The sequence below is a fragment of the Corapipo altera genome, unplaced genomic scaffold (assembly GCF_003945725.1).
Source record: "Corapipo altera isolate COAL_440 unplaced genomic scaffold, ASM394572v1 78, whole genome shotgun sequence".
Taxonomy (NCBI): Eukaryota; Metazoa; Chordata; class Aves; order Passeriformes; family Pipridae; genus Corapipo; species Corapipo altera.
This window is the reverse complement of record NW_020884904.1, coordinates 924,671-941,940: the sequence shown is the minus strand read 5'-3', so window position 1 is coordinate 941,940 and position 17,270 is coordinate 924,671. Positions and strand designations below refer to the sequence as shown.

Sequence of the window (17,270 nt, the reverse complement as noted above, 5' to 3'; positions counted from 1 at the left end):
AGGATCTCAAAGCCTTCCAAAGGTGGCTAATACCATTTTGTATTTAGGTGTTTTTATTTTTACAGATGAGGAATAAAAGGCCAAATAGTCAAGCCTGCCTTTAGCCCATGGTCACACAGGAAACCAGTGCCAACTCACCTTACTTTCAGCCTGAGATGTCTTTAATTGTGCTTTCCTATGGCTTCTGTAACACAGAAGTAATGCTCTAATCATTAAGGCTGCTTAGAATGTTACAGTTTTTTTTTCTAAAAGCAGAGTATCATTATTGCAGCTCAGGAGTCTATATACTCTTAGTTGAATTCTGGAAGTCCTTTTCAAAATTATTCTCTGATGTTTGGCTGTTCTGTTGTGGCTATTTTTAGGCAGAACAACAGCTCTTTCAGTGTAAAGAACAAAATGGGCTTTCTGTAGGAACAGCTGTGGATTGCTATTCAAGCACCACTTTTTGTGGGTTTTGGGGGAGACTTTATTTTTTGTGTTTATTTTTTCTCTAGGGTTTTTTTTTTGCTTGTTTGTTATTAAACAGAAATACAGATGTCATTAAAATTAAAAAAACACAACAACTCAAAACTACAGCCAGTACCTGTATTTCACACTAAAAGTCAGTTTGGGTTTTGAAACAAAAGTGTATTTGTATTTACCTGGAGTTTATCTGTTACTCACTAATGCAGGACTGAACAATGACATACCCTCTCTTGCACCATTGTGCTCATCAGGGCCACCTTTTTGAACAGGTATTTTCCTGGAGCTGGAGGACAGGATGAGAAAGATTCTGCTATGACCAGTGGAAGAGATTTGAAGCATTGGGAAATGCCTCACAACTAGATGCTGAAAGGGACTAATGAGAAGGGAAACAAAGAGTGACATGTAGAACATTTAAAAAAATAGTGTTTGATACAGAACAGGATAATCTAGGAACATTCCTTCTGACACACAAGCAGTTATGCACTAAAAAAATATTGAAAAGTGGCAACTTGAAGCTGATAAGAGTGAATATTTAGCTGCAGCTAATGTATGGTCAGGTTCAAATGTGGACTGTACAGCTATATGGATAAGAAAAATGTGGAAATGTAATGGAAAAACTCTAGAAGTTTGATGATTAAGAATAAACTTGATGTGATATACGAGAGTTAAATGTTAAATATAAACCATGTTTGTGAGGGTCTGTACTCTTATACTTTGTGATGTAATAAACCTCTGCAGTTAAAACTTACAGATAATTTCTCTGGAAGCATGTGATTTTATATTGCTTACCAGAAGGCTTTCTAAACCGACCTTCAGAGTGGTGGAGATTGTCAGATAGTGTGTATTGGGCAGGAAGGACTTCTGATTTGATTTCCATAACACTGAAGCAGAATACATAATTTTGAGAGGAAGAGAACATGTCAGAGATGGATTGTTATTCCTTACTCTTTAGGACTAGCACGTCTGTGTATGGGTTGTCCACATGTAGTATTTAGTCATCATGTAATTTATAATAATGGGGACTTTACATATTCGTCATTGGACATTAGTTTAAGATCACTGGGGTATATAAGCCTAAAGTTATGTGAAAGAGGTGAAAGTTGTAAGAGATGGGCATAATGTAATTTTAATACATGTTAATGATCATGTGGATGTGGGACTGGCAGCTTTTAAGTCTATTTGAAAAGTTGCTAAAGATTCTAAACTTTCTGCTGTGTGCGAAGCTTGTAAATGATCTGGGATCCATCACCCCAAGCGAAGAGTTGCTTTTCTTTGGGGTTGTAATGTATAGTGGAATGGCTCCCCTGACGTCTTGGGAAATGCAGTACTGGGATTTCATAGGTGTTTACAGCATCCAAAACATCATAAACACATCGTATGCGAGAGGTACCTCCGCTACGAGAGTTGTAGACAACGTAGAGTGTGTTGCATGCCATGAAAGCTGCTTCAGCATCCTTGCTGTTGCAGGGTGTGTCCCAGGTGTGCTCCACTGCCATGGTTATGTGGTTGATTTTAGTAATGACAATATTTCCTCCAGTCTCTGGCTCTGCATGGATTGCCCAGAGCCCTTGCTCATCAATGGCAAGATCTATTTTTGTGTGTGGGGAAAGCTGATAGGCAGGAATCCTTCCAGCCCCTGGCAGCAGCATTTGGTCAGCTACTTTTCTGCTCTGTATATTGAATTTAATAATCTCATTTAAGGAACCATATCTATGATAGAACAGGAAACCCCGATATATGACGTGGCCAGTTCCTTCCCAGGGAAATGGCAATGTGACTCTGCGAGCACTCAGTGTCTGATTGTTTTCCATGAATGTCATTATATTTGCAAATTCAAAAATAACATTATTTACAGAACCATTTAATAAATAAATCTTCGTATGCTTTTTGCCAGGATCTTTCATCCAAGAGCCATGCTTATCTCCAGTCTTCTTAACTACCTTTAGGGACTTTATACCTGCAAGCATGTGGTCACAACCTGCAAGGAAACACCCAAAGGAGAAGAAAATTAGGATATCTGTGAATTTTCTAGTTGCCTTTCTTTGAAATCCTTAATTTCCTTTCAATTCTACTCTAAGATGAGGGTCGATGTATCAGTAGATGCCAGCAGTGTGGCTATGATAAATAGTGCTGAAGATAGTTTTATATGAGATATTCCTGCTAAGAAAACTGTGTCTTCAGCTACCCATAGTGTGTTGGGCTTTGTTCTATTGGACCAGTGTTATCCAAAAGGGATTCCATTTGTGTACCTGAGAGGAGACAAGAGCACAGTTACTAATTCTGTGATTATTCTTGTCAGTTCTTTTACAGGGTTATAATTTTTTACTTCAGAGAACTGACTTCTGATCTCGGTTAACGCAGTAAAAATAATCAAATTTATGTCCTATTGAAGGCGTATAAATCAAAATCCATTTTCCTAATATGCCACATGTATAGTATTTTTCTTTCAGGACTTCTCTTATCCTCACTTAGCCACTTTTTATGCATTTGTAATATAAAGACAAATAAAAATAGATCAGCATAACAGGAATCCAAAACACTGGGCTATCTTCCCATTCCCCTTCCCAACACCTGCAGCACAAAAGAACTAGAACAAATGCATAGATCACAAAACCAGGAATGTGCATACATTCTTTAAAGAACTGGTATGGTGTCTGTGTTATCAATTCTTATGCCAGGGGCATGGCTGGTGGGATTGCATAGTTGTTTACCTCACTATAGGGTTAAAATTGGCATCACAGAGATCCAGTCATAATTTTGGCTTCATTGCATTTTGTATGCACTCTGCATAGAAGTTTAAAACCAAAAAGCATCAAGCTTGTGAAGACTCAGGCATTTAGACGCTAAGATCTTTATCAAGCACCATCCTTTTCAGCAAAAACTCTATTGCAAAACATATTAACAAGCTTGTTTACCAAAGGCACCCATAAATTACAAGGCACAGTATTTGAAGTTTAAAGAATTGCTCTCAGTGAAGTGCAGCCATTTCAGTAAACAGAACAAACAAAGCTCTAAGGCAGGAAGTTCTGGCAGCAGATGAAATAGAGAAAGCAAAACCAGCCTCCCTTATTTGGCCTGATATGAACCTATTGAAGTCAGTGGCAAGATTCCAGTTGCCTGTAGAAAGCAATCTTTATGTCATTTGTGTGTACTGATACCCTCTAATCAAAGAATTTGGATGTTACTGCTACAGCATGGAGTTTTTTTGGGGGGAGGGGGCTGTGTTTTTGGAAGTTCTCACTCTAGAAGCACCATCTCTGAACAAGACATAATAGCTTTCTCAAAAGTAACGTTTCTTGATTAGACAGATTGTAGAAACTTAAAGCTGCTGAATCAAAATACCTAACCAGCATCAGCAGCATCTTCCTCTGCAGGAGAAATAACCAGGTTACTATCACAAATCTATGGAGTGTCTCTCGAGAGAAAATTTTTAACTCCCTCTTGGTTTTTATAACAGCTTGGAGGGAGACGGAGAAATCGAGACATTCACAGTAAGCAAGAAGTTTGCAGAGAATGTGGAAAAATTTTGGTAATGATACCTTCAAAGCCCACTATTATCACACCCCAAAATCTGCAGAAGATAATTTTGCATTTCCCACCCAAAGCAGGATGAGATATTGGCTATTGCATGTAAAAACTGTGATTCTACATCGTTGTTTTCAAGGCTGTGTGAACTTGAACAAAAACCAGTAGCATAGCTGGACTTAAAAAGCACTTTTCTGCCTGAGTTTTGGAGTGACTCAGCAAAAATAATCATAGATTCTGGATAAGATATGGTGGCATAGAAGCAGAGATGCTATTTGCTAAGAGTTGAGGGTCTTCCTACTTTTTCCAAGCGCTGTAAAATCTAGACAGGGATTAGTTTTGCCATCGACTTCAATGGGAAAAGCTTCTGACTAGTATTGACAGTAAAATAAAAGTTGAAAGTAAAGTCACTAAGAACTACCACAACAATTTCCAGCAAGGGAAAATGGAAAGTAATTTTCTCCCCCTTAAACCCTCAGAAAGCTATAATTTTCAAAGTGTCCTAAAAACACAGTCAGTTTAAAAATTCCCCAGTTTTTTTGCCTCTCTAAAAAAATACTTAGTGTTGAAAAGTTCTGTATATGGAAAACAAATATTGATAGTCAAAGCACTCAGTTGTGGTGTATGATTAGAGCTTAGAAACAGAATAGGTGATTGCTTTTGTAACCATCTGCCTTAATACTGTTTTGCTAGAAAAGTTCAAGGAAGAAATTGTAAATTTATTCGTAAAATTCAGTCAGTCTAATTCTATTGAACTTAGTGGAATTATATAATTGATGATGCTAGAGGTCTTTCACCTGTCTTTTTAAAAAAATAACAGTTAATATGTCTTATTGTTTATTTTTCATTTCTTACTTCTATGAAAAGAAAACAGACTACTTTTAAACATGTCTACAATACATAATTTACATTTATAACTCAACTTTTTAAGGTAAAAATACTTATAAATTTAATTTTTTTAAAGTATATATTGTATGTGTGTGTGTGTATGCGTATATATGTATGTATATATATATATATATGTATATATATGCTTCATGCTAAGTACCCTAACATTTAATTTTCAAATCAGAACTGAGCTTTGCTTATGGCTAAGCCAGAGTGCTCTCCTGATAAAGTACCTAGGAGGGGAGAGAGAGAGAAAGAGTAACAGAGGAAGACAGTAAACCAGATGCAAATTGTGAATGAAGTGTTTATTAACTCACTTTTGAGTTGAGGTTTTGACCCTTGCCCACTCCAGAAAACAAAGGCCACCATTAATTCCTTATTATAGCTGCAGTACTCAGAAATGCATATCTTCAGAGGATTTTACATTACTTTATAATAAAAAGCAGCTTCCAAAGAATTAATTTGATATCCAAAGAATTAATTTGATATGCAGTTAGGATATCTGCAAAATAAATGTTTGACTTGTCCTTTCTTCCCTCCCTCTCCCATACCTTTTTTGCATATACATAGTTTTTATAAGTGTAATATTTTCACAGCCAAACCCCCTTGCAATTATCTGTGGTATCCACATAGGTAATGGAAATCTGTTATCCCTCTATCAGCATTCACACATTGGTTAAGGTACTGGCTCATTCTGAAAAGCAAACTGTTCTTACTTGCATTAAGCATGAGTTTAAGTTTCTTTTTTCCTTCTGCCTCTTCAAGCAGCTGCTGTTTCACCAGGTCTTCGTGCACTTCTATGCATGGGTTAGAATCTGTGACAGATCCAAAATAGTCAATGTCCCTTTGTGCTCGTTCAATTCTTGTGAGCAAATTCTGTACTTCACTTTTAACCTCAGCCTTATAAGAGTTCAGTCCCGCCAGGCGCGACAGTGCCATCTTTGAAAAGTCTCGGAATTCGTCCACGTAATCCAGTATGTCTTGGTTGCATTTTTCCAGCCTCTTCTTAAGTTGGAACACAGGAAGAAAATACATGGATATTCTGTATACATTACAACATCATTCATGATCACTTTAAAAAAAACCCATGCTGTTCTCTCCTGTGCAGTCCTGCCCCCCCCATCTGTTTCAAACCAGTGGCTATCTGTGTGAAGAGGACATGTGAGACTGGTACAAGGTCTGGACAAAAAGCCACATTTTTTGCCTTGATGTGTCTACTGACAGCCAGATACTTTGTTTTGCTGCTTAAAGAAGGGAAAGTTCTCCGGTGGAAACAGCCAGAGGTACTTAATGGTACATAACCTATCATGACTTGCTTTCCAGAATCTTTGGAATTCCTCCTGTAGGACCACTGGTGAAGCAGTCTCAAAGTTTTCTGCAGATCTATCAACAGGAACGTTTCACAAAAATACACCTCTTCTGACCAAGGCAGAATCTAGTGGAGCTATTTTACATCCATTTAAAAGGGAAAATGAAAATACCGGTGTGCTATATTTGAGGAAGTTTTAGTTGATTTTTTTTTGTTTTGTTTTTCGTTTGTTTGGGGTTCTTCTCTGTGTCAAATAATTGGTTATATTTAAAAACCAAAACCAAACCTTAACATATTTCTTTTCACCTAAATTCAAATTAGTAATGTTTTCGGTGGTGAGGAATGTGATTTCTCTGTTGCAATGCAGCTGCTTCTATAAAGATCATAGGTGTCCTGAAAACAGTAGCCCAGCTGCCACTTTCGGAAAATGAGGAATTTGAGCCAATCTTTGAGCCCAAACACACAACCATAGCAGATCTAACTGCTAGATTTTGTGTTCTGGTTTGGTGCTTCACACACAGATTTCAGGTATTTTGGTTTTAAGGTGGTGTTTGAGTAGGGTATATCCGAGTTTCCCAAATGATTAGTGTAGTTTGCACATGTTCCATGCAAACTTGGTGGTGGTGGTTTGTTTGCTTAGTGCCTCCCTCCCTCCCCCGTTTATACATGACTGTAAGTCCCCAGGAAGCTCTTTAATGACTTTCTACAAGGACTTTATTTTAAATGTTTTCAAGTGCTGCCTTCAGTGCCTGCCTCACCCTTTGTGCTGTTCTTTGTTTGGTGCCCCTTGCACCAAATGCCACAGGTGGAGTTGCATAATATTTAGTAGGTGCCAAAAAGAACAGGAATTACCATGTGAAGTTATCTCTATAATGGCTAAGAAAATTTAAATCTCACTCTGCACAATGGGAACAGAATGTCAGAATAATCCTTCAGTTCTTTCTGTGTTGTGAAGTTTAGACCAGTGAGAGTTTTGCACAAAAAGGGACATGAGACAAGGCAAGTTAGAACTTCTCTAAAAGTCTGCCAGTGCAGGCCAGGAGCCAAGAACATGTTAATCATTTAAGATAAATAATACATGATTATAGCACACCAATACTGAAGAGGTATTTTGCAGTACTGGTAGTATTTTTACTGCAGAAAAAGAAGCAAGAACTGGTACATATATATAATTAATTGAAAGGAAGTACTTATTTCAGTCTCCTAACTGTAAGGGGATTATTTAAAGTCAAGATACACTTCTAGTTTACATAAATGTGTCTTAAACCCACCTGGAACAGTAGTTTATCTGTACATAGAAAAAATACCTGATAAACTTCTAACTCCTCGTTAACACTTGACAGCACTTCTACTGCTGACAATATGTTTATACTATTCCCTAGGATGAACTGTGGCAGTACTATATAAACATTTTCATTTTTAGCTAAATTCATTGGTGTTGTAAAACAAAACATACACATGATAACAGAATGAAAATACAACATTATGAAATTATATCCTGCAATAAATGACATGGCAAGTAGGAATCATTATAGTTCAAGGTTTAGCTACAGTTTTACTTATTTATTTGAAAAAGCTGGAAATGTATCATCCTGGTATTGTATATCATACAGACTGTTCTGTGTCCACACACACAGGAGAGCATTCACACGTGTTCAAAGCTCTTTGCAGGCAGGCAGAGTTGCAGAAGGATGCAGGTAGCAGCACATACCTCCAGGGAGAGGAAACGCCGGTCCATGTAGTTCATCAGCGCCGCATCCTGCACCAGGTACTGCGCTGCTCCCAGGGTGCTCGTGAGGAAGGGAACTAACAAAAGTTGGACTTGCGAGACTCCCATTGTACCATAAAATTTTGAAGCAGAATAGCAGTGAATTAATTGCGTGTGTGTGTGGAGGGCAGTCCCAAATGCTGCCAGTCTAAGATCAAATGAAATTTAACGTTCTGATGCCCTAATGTGAAAAAATAACACTAAAAAATCCTAAAAAGTTAAAAGCATTGTGGCTGCAAGTATTGAAAAGACTTAAAATGGCCGTTGCATTTTATCATTAAGAAAATAATGTTGTGGAAGAGGGACTGAATGTGTTTATTTCTAGAAGCCAGATGACTGCTTCTCGGTCTGTGATCCTGTGATCAATCCCAGATGTTCAGTACTGAGTCACAGAAAACCTGTGGGCCAAATTTTATTAAATACAAATAAAAGTAATTTATTTTTCCTCTTTTCTCCTCCCATCTGCTTTCCCGTGTGACCAGCACTGTGCAGTGTGTGCTTGGTGTAAGTCAGCATAGATTCATAGTCAGCAGAGCACGGGTCATCCTTTCACAGGGAGATCTGATGCTTAATGTCTGTAGCAATTGTTTTCACTTCCAGCCTACTTACAACAGGACTGAAAACCGTAGATAAAATTATTTAAAAAACCCCTCATTTTTCTCTTCACTTGCCAGTACTTTTCCAGCTACAATCAATATCCTTAACAGAGTTCTGTATCAATTTAGTTAAATCCATGATAGAGCTCTCCTTTTCGAACAATAATTCTTCTTAGGATGGCTTAAAACTGAATTATAATTGACTTACATGAGTCTATTGCATTTCAGACAATACTTATTTATTTGACTTCATAATTTTTATGACTGAATTCCTTGTCTGGAAATATCCATGGCTATGCTAACACTGTATTTGCTAGGAAACCATGTGTTAGGAGGTTAGAAAGCTCCCTTTGTATCTGAAGCCAAACTGGACATTTCCATTTCTCAGAATTCTCCACCTCTTCAATTTCCCTCCCCCCCATTTTTCTTTTTCTACGTTTTTTTTCTCTCCTCACATTTACAGAGTTTTCTTTTTCTTTCTGGCTGCCTTGTGTGCAAACCTTTGTTTCATGGCAGAATTCAGGCAAGTGTGTCACAGCAGGCAGATTTTCACCTCCACGTGCTTGATCGTTGCACGGTGCTTGTTTGTGCTTTGCAGGCAAGTTTCACAAAAGTGCACAGATAAGTATTTGGTGTTTTAGTTTTCTTTTATCCTCAGAGGTGTTCACAATTTGCCAGTTCCTGTTTACAGGCAAAGTCAGTGGTGCACAGAGAGGCTAATACTTGGTCCTCTGCTCCAGTGTCATTTCCCTTTACTTCAGAGCTCCTGCCTGGGAGGGCAGAAAGCTTGCCTGCTTGGATCCTTGTGCTGAAAACAGACACCCTAGGAAGTGTGTAGTCTTCCTTGATTATGTACTGTGGAACATCTTGACCTCATGTGCTGCTTTTCCACAAGATAATCAGCTACGACACTGGGGAAGAACGACACAGAAAAAGGATCCCTTTCCTAACCTCATAGGTGAACCTGAAATCCTTCAGTGTTCTCTGAGGTTAGTGTGTTTATCCCAACAATCTAAGGCAGTGATGAGGAGATGAAGACTGTAGAATTTAATAGGTTAATGTCTTCATTTAGTGGAGGAAAGAATCATACCTGTGTAAAACAAAATCTGTCACAGTTTGCCTGCGCTTAGGAACATGCTTGATTTAAGCTGTGACTGCAAGCCCTATCTGAAGGTAATACGAGGTAGCAACTCCATGGCTTTTAATATTCTTTTTAATTGCACTCTGTGGTCTAGATTGACATCTAAAATAAGACAGTAGTCTCTTTGGAGAATTTATTAGAGTAGGTCAGAGTATTAGTCATAGCAGAGCTCCATACTGAAAGTTTTTCCTTAGAAAGGGTATTAGAGGTTTGTGTGAATTTTTTATAATTAAAGACTTGACTAGATGAACAATACCATTTATGAGTTTCAGGACAACCTTATTTCTGTTTGATTCCAGACACCCAAACAAATAACATACTCTAAGCAAAATATTTCAAACTTACTTTCAAGAAAGCATGCTTAAAAGTCAAGGTATAGATCTGTAATTTCTTTCCTTCATCTTAAGACAGAGAAAATTACCTACAAGGCAAAATATCTTGAAATGCTAAACACCCTGGATAAGCTTAAGCGTGCTGTATATGGAACTGGATTTTGTAAAGTTGCTCAATCATTGCTTAGAATTGCCAGCAGTTCAAAGACCAGAAGCTTCCAAGCATTTCTCTTAATGAGGGATTCCCATGCTTATTAAACCATGATCTCACGGTAAATGGTAATGACGTTCCATGAAAAATGCACCATTCCAGGAAGGCATGTTATAGCATCTGGTACAGAACTGAGCTTTTTGGGGGATTTTCCTTTTGTGTGTTTTTTTTCTTTCAGTTTTGTTTGTTGGGGTTTTGTTTTGTTTGTTTGTTTTTTCTCTTTTTATTTTTCTTTGTTTGTTATTCCAGTTCTGTTCTGCCTAGATATGTACAGAAATGTGACTTTTTTTTTCCAGCCACATATTATGTATATATATGATATATATATTTGTGTGATGTGTGTGTGTATACATATATATTTGATACTGATTTAAAGCAGGATTTCTTGGCATGCCTGGGAAGACATTGGTCTCAGTGCACAGTATGTTGCACACTAGCATTAAAGAAAGTTTGTTCTTAACTCAAGGAACACTTCTCCTTGTGACCACTGCTAGCTCCATTTGACAGACCTCTCAAACCTCTAAAAGAAAACAAGTGTGTTGATGTAAGTGCATATGCCTTTTCACTGCTCTTGTCTTCTCTCTGGGTAAGATGGTATTCTTTTCTTGACCGTGTTGCTTCTTTTGTGCTCTTATTCCACCTTTTTACCATTTGGTGTCTATTTTGACAGGTGTTAGAGATTTCCAAATGGAAAATTAGGCATTTTCAGCTCCTCATCTGTGTTTGTGGTTTTGATTTCAGATGCTGAATGGAGTTTTCTGTGCTTTAAAAGTGATATTGAAATCAGTTCAGAGTGAATACTAGATTTGGGTAAAAAAACAGTATTTCTTTAAGATATTATTTCACTCATATGATTGCATTCTATGTCTTCTTGTTTGTGTTTTTTTTTAAAGTCAGTTCCTTTCTGGTATTTCAGTTGGTAAAACTAGAGCAGTGCCACAATAAATCAGGCTCTTTGCAGCAATATGTGGCCCTCTATGATGCCTGCAAAACATGTTACTGTCAAGTAGAATGTGTGTAAGCTGTAAGTTTTTACCTCTTCACAGAAACTACTTCTCCATCACACTAATGATGGAGAAATCTCATCTATCATGAGATAAGAGCCTCAGCCATGGAGATGTCAAGAGTACTGTTCAAGGCACTTCCTTGCCTTGTCTGAGATGGGCCTCTCTGATTTGTCACAGATCTCCAGCTCTTCCACATTACTACCAGAGCTTCTTGTTCCAGGTTTTCCTCAGTTCTTTGACTTGCCTCCAGTCCCACTCTGGTTTCTTGTAGGCATATCTGAGTTCCTCGCAGGAATCATGAGCTGTGAGTGTTGTACCATCAAAGCCATAACACGTAAACCCCACTGTGTCACTGCTGGTTCTCTCCGTGGCTGTAATAGATTCCCAGTGTGCTCTGTAAACCCACATGGACACTTCTTTCTGAGCTTTGGGAACATCCCTGACTACCAAGCACCCTCACCTTTCTTCTTTGGCTTTTACTGGGCAATGGATGCTGTTCTGATACTGTGCCCTGTGTTATTACAACCCTAAAAGAAGGTAGGAAATCCCCACTCCTGTTGCTTAGATCCAGGTAATACGCATATACATATACATCAGATTTTGCTCCTGAATTCCAGATTGGCTTAAAACAAGGTTAATTATGTTTTTCAACTTTAATTACATGCAAAGCAATAATAGATGAAAAGGGAACATCAGAGTCATGGTCTGATTTAGAACTTTCTACATTACTGATTTTATACACACCTGCATTAGAATAATTGCTGCTCAGCCTGATGCATCAGTGATACACCAGTGCGTGTGTGCCTTGCAGTTTTGCATCTCATGGTCATTAATGAAATGTGTTATAGGCAAAGAAGAGGAAAAAGATATCTATCTGAAAGAATGAGATTTTGTTTGTGATTGCAGTTTTGTTTAGTTTACGGTTGCCTACTTTCGTAGCTTTTGATGCTGGGGAATCAGACTGTTTTATATTAATAATATGGAATGTATCATTGTCTAGTTGTGTATATTCTAATTTTTTTCACACTTGCATCTACAGAATTAAGTTCCTTGTTAGTACTGGCCACTAGTCTGATGCTGAGATCTGTGAGGTTAGAAAAGATTTTTGTCATAGCAGGAAATAAGCACTTAATTCCAATTCTGCTTTTTTTTAAACCACTTCCAGTGCTTTATCTTAGAAAGTGATTCACATTTCTGTAAAAAAGACAAACATACGAAATCCAGTTGAAGTCCTTATGTAGTGACAGAGTTGGGAGTGATACCAATAAGGAATAAAATGCACTGTGGTAAGAAGTTTGGGCTGAATTCTGGCATCCGGGCGGAGGCCTCCACTAGGCGGCTCTCAAGTTCTTAGAATTGAGAGGCAAGTTTGACTGAAACACACCATTTCCAAACCCTCTGTACGAGAAGTAATGCAAAAGGAAGGATGGTTCAGGTGGTGCAAAATGACAGGGAGAGGGATGAATGGAAAACTGTTGGTAGGCCAGCTGTTTGCAGGCTTTGGCACTGTGCTGCTGCAGGGCCAAGCTCACAAGCATTGGGGGTCTGCGTGACCCAAAACACCACAGAATCACAGAATATCAGAGTGGGAAGGGACCCACAAGGATCATGCACATAGGAACCCATAAGGATCATGTCCTGCACAGGAGTCACACCATGTGCCTGAGACTCTTGTCTAAATGCTTCTTGAACTTTTTCAGGCTTGGTGTTGTGCCCACTTCCCTGGGGAGCCTGTTCAGTGCCCAGCCACCCTCTGGGGGAATAACCTGTTTCTAATATCCGACCTAAACCTCCCCTGACACAACTTCAAGCCGTTCCATCAGGTCCAGACACAGGTCACCACAGAGCAGAGATCAGCGCCTGCCCCTCCTCTTCCCCTCACGGGGAAGTTGTAACTGCAGTGAGGTCTCCCCTCAGCCTCCTCCAGGCTGAACACACCGAGTGCCCTCAACCACTCCTCATATGGCTTCCCCTCAAGGCCCTTCACCGTCTTCATTGCCCTCCTCTGGACACTCTCTAAGAGCTTAATACCTTTCTAATATTGTGGTGACCAAAACTGCACACTGGGAATCAGTAAGAGCTCGGAATGCCCGGTACCTGCAGGAAAAATGAATCATCTCATCAGGTCTGGCTCTAATAACCATAAAGGCAAAATAAATCCGCATTTTTTTTGTGCAGATTTACAGATGGAGATAGTTAAATCATAGAATCATAGAATGGTTTGGTTTGGAAGGAACCTTTAGAAGTCACCTAATACAACCCCCTTGCAGTGAGCAGGGGCATCTTCAGACAGAGCAGGTTGCTCAGAGCCCCATCCAGCCTAGCCTTGAATATTTCCAGGGATAGGACATCTACCACCTCTCTGGGCAACCTATTGCAGGGTTCCGTCACACCCTTTGTAGAAAGTTTCTTTCATATATCTGGTCTGAATCTATCCTCTTTTAGTTTAAAACCATTACCCCTTGTCCTATTGCAACAGGCCCTACTAATAAGCCTGTTCCCATCTTTCTTGTAAGCCCTCCTTTAAGTATTGAAATAATCCACTGCACTTCATCTGGACACAGATCATGAAATAGTCTGTCATAAAAATCAATTTTGAATGGTCTGTTTGTTGCCAAGCTCAGAATCACGTTCTGTTGATCAAAGACAATTCCCTGTACCTTGAAGCTTAAATTTGTATAACCCTAACACTAAACAAACTTTGAATTGCACAATTCAATATAAGCCAGCATTAAAATTTTTGCTGCTTTTGGCTTGTTTTCAAGTGTGAGATCTGCTCATGAATATTGTCACTAAAATTTGTTTTGCTTGAATGTTCATGTTCGTTAAACCTGGTCACAGGAGTACAGTAGTAAAAGTGATATCATTTTAAATGCAGAGTATTTACAGGAAATGATTGTGACAATTGCCCAACTCAGTTCAGTTGAGAATGCCAGTTGCAGTATTTTGGTTATGTTGACTTTTGAAACGGGCGTTTTAGTTGTGAGGCATGACTTCTGAAAACCTGAGATTTTTTATGTTTTAAATGCCTAGGATGATATATTTTCCCTTTTTTAAATTGTTAATTTGTGTTGGTTTTGTGTTCTGTTTCTTTTTATCTTTTGGGATAGTAGACACTGATGTGATAACATTTCATCATATTTCAGTACTATTTCGTTTAATGCTGCAATGAAGAGACAGGTTCATAACCTGTGTACTACATGTTGCAAAGAACCAAGAAGGGATCTGTATATACCTAGGAAAGCTGTTAAAACTTACCAAGTGACTTTCCCTTTGAGATGACTAAATGCTACTAACTGATGGAAGAAATACATTTAGTGATTATGAATAACACATTTGTTTACAGGACATTGACACACATGAAGAGAGTTTGTAACAGGGTGATGTGCTCTGAGACTAAAGCAGTGAATTCAGGACTCTGCAGTTCTGTTGTTTAAAACTAAAACTCTGATCTTGCATTAAATTTCGAAGTGGTTGCTGATGACATGTTCAGAGATTATGGTGATAGTTACGATAACAGAAACTTGAGCTGAATAGAATGGAGTTGTGCTAGCAAGTGTCTAATTAAATCTACCCAAACCCTAAAAGATAGGAAAATGTCTGTGAACTGGGGGAACTAGGACAGAAAAGGCCCTGAAGGGGCTATGCAGGAGTTGATGAGGATGGTTGAAATTCGTTGTGCTGTTTTTTTCACATTACCAATAAAAATGAGTCCTGTAAAGGAAGGGGGCTCAGCCTGAACTCAAGAGACATGCTGAAAAACAAGGGGTACTTTTTAATAAATTTTTAAAGAAAGATCAGAATATGATTAAAGAAGAAAATATCTGTTATTATGTTTCTTGCTATTTATATCTACTTGCTATCAGCTGAATCCTGGTCTGAAGGTAAGATTAATGAGGCCTGCTGTGTTCTCAGGTTTCTACAGAGGACTCTTGAGATTTCTACTTCTGGAAAAATTGGTTAAATTTTTACACTCTTCGAGAATACTTCTCTGGATGAATTCAAAATTAACAGCTGCATTCAGGAATTGAGCCAAAGAGACATACTCTGACTTTAAATGTAGATCCACAGGTATAGATTTCTGTTTCTCTCTAGTCTGGCCTGAAAAATGAATTTCATCACTTCAGTCTTTTTTATTTCTAACTTTTACTTCTGCCAACCAATTTATGATCTCAAAATTATCTTCGATGCATGCCAGCGAATCTAAGCATAATAAACTTAGTAATTACAGTGCAAAGCAGGGGGATATGAGCTAATGAGTACAGAATAAGCACATAACAAGAGAGCATGTTTTTTTGAGGCATTAATTCACAGAAATCTTTTAACAAACAAGCTCCAGGTCAGGAGAGGGTCTATCCACTGGATCTGCAGAGCAGTCAGCTGTACAGCTTTTCAAATTGACACTTTTCAAAGCTCCATCACGTCAAGACATTTTCAAATTTTCATTTAATATATGCTTTATATTATGCTGCACCCAATCTCTGAAAGTGAATAAAAAATAAGACATTCACGAAAGACTTTAGATTAGAAAGAGTATCTTCCAAACCAACAGAGAGTGAACTCTAAGCATGACACATATGCAAGAAATGGATTTTGTGGCCTGTATGCTCTCTTTAAGGTTAGAGCTATCAGATTTGAAAGTCAGTGCATCAGATGAAGTGGTCCTAATGCTGGTTTATAATGAATAATAAAGCAGATGCACTATGCTGACTGGAAAGGACATAAACATGTTAAGCTGTCATGAATAATAGATAAATATTACTTTAATTCTTTAGAAGTCAGCCTGTTGTTTAGCAGTGCTATCACTGTTATACTGAATCCATTCCTCAAGCTTTGTTGCATCACCAAAATTAATTATCTCAGTTCAGGAAAAAAGTCACATTTCTGTGCTCAGTGTACATTCTGCAGTACTGTATCAAGTGGATTCAATCTGTTCCCTTTGACCTGTCAGGGCTCAATGCACACTGAATTTGTATGGTTTGATATGTGCGTTTCTGCTGAAAACATTTCAGCCTTGTTGTAAAAATATGTAACCTATAGAGTCCTTTCTTAGGAAGAAAACAGAACACTTCTCTTAGGAGGAAAGCTGAAAAGGATGGAATCCATTGAGTAATACAGAATAGGTGGTAAAATTTTCCATCTCTCTAGCCCTCAGTTGGCCAGACAATCAGAAACTGTTTCTGTTAACTGATTAAAATAGAAAGTCAGTGCCACCATTGTGGCCTTTTACTGGGTTACAGGAGAAAAAAAAAAGGAAAAGCTGTTCTGCCCTGCAAGCTATCCAACCTGGCTGTGTTTGTTTCTCTGAGTAGATAGGGCATGACTAACTCGTCCATATGTTCAAACATAAAATTCCTGCTGTGATTCTCTGCAACAGAGGACAAGCAGCATCTGTACATAAGGGATATCTTTTCTGCACTTAAATCAGCGTAGTCCTCCAATGGGAGATATTTATCCCTGACACTTGGGAGCCAGCACACTACTGCATCTTTTAGGCCTGCTGGTATAATAGTGAGATATTATTCCCTTTTCCTACACATGACACGTGAGTACCACATTCAGATGTTCTACCACAGACTCACTCTCTGCTCTGTGCACTTCTGCCTCTGGCAGAAATATTGTACAGTCTCTGTGGAATTGTTGTTGTACCGGGCCCATGAACACAGTTGGGTTGAATTTGAGAATAGTCCCATGTAAGCAATCAGTGCAGTCATTCTTAAATGCTCTGCTGCCTTGGCAGAGTTAGGCAGAGGATTTGTGTCTGTTAGTGTTAATACATGAATTATGGGCTGTATTAGTGTTAATACATGTACAGGTGTTCCGTACATTCTCTCAGATCCTTTGACAAAGTTATCTACGTATGTCTGCCTGAAAGGTGATTTAAAAAGATGATGCTCCCTCACATGGCATAAAAGTGACACATCAAATTTGACCACTAGCTTATTTTTTATGACTTTCTTCCTGGTTTTCATTACAATCTAGTTCCTAGTCCTTCAAACTCTAAAGTACATCTGTCATTTATTATTGT

General features: G+C 38.4%; 1 protein-coding gene and 1 long non-coding RNA gene across 2 annotated transcripts in view; one reads left to right on the top strand and one right to left on the bottom strand.

Moving 5' to 3' along the window:
- LOC113950867 overlaps positions 1–17,270 on the top strand; it is a 227,975-nt gene that overhangs the window by 5,814 nt on the left and 204,891 nt on the right. The window lies entirely within an intron of this gene.
- On the bottom strand, positions 213–8,416 carry OLFML1 (olfactomedin like 1). The gene is made up of 3 exons (XM_027651209.1): positions 7,899–8,416; positions 5,595–5,883; positions 213–2,443 (listed from the first exon to the last, which is right to left on the bottom strand). The coding sequence occupies exons 1-3, from the start codon at positions 8,022–8,024 to the stop codon at positions 1,665–1,667; spliced, it is 1,194 nt and encodes a 397-aa protein (XP_027507010.1). The 5' UTR covers positions 8,025–8,416; the 3' UTR covers positions 213–1,664.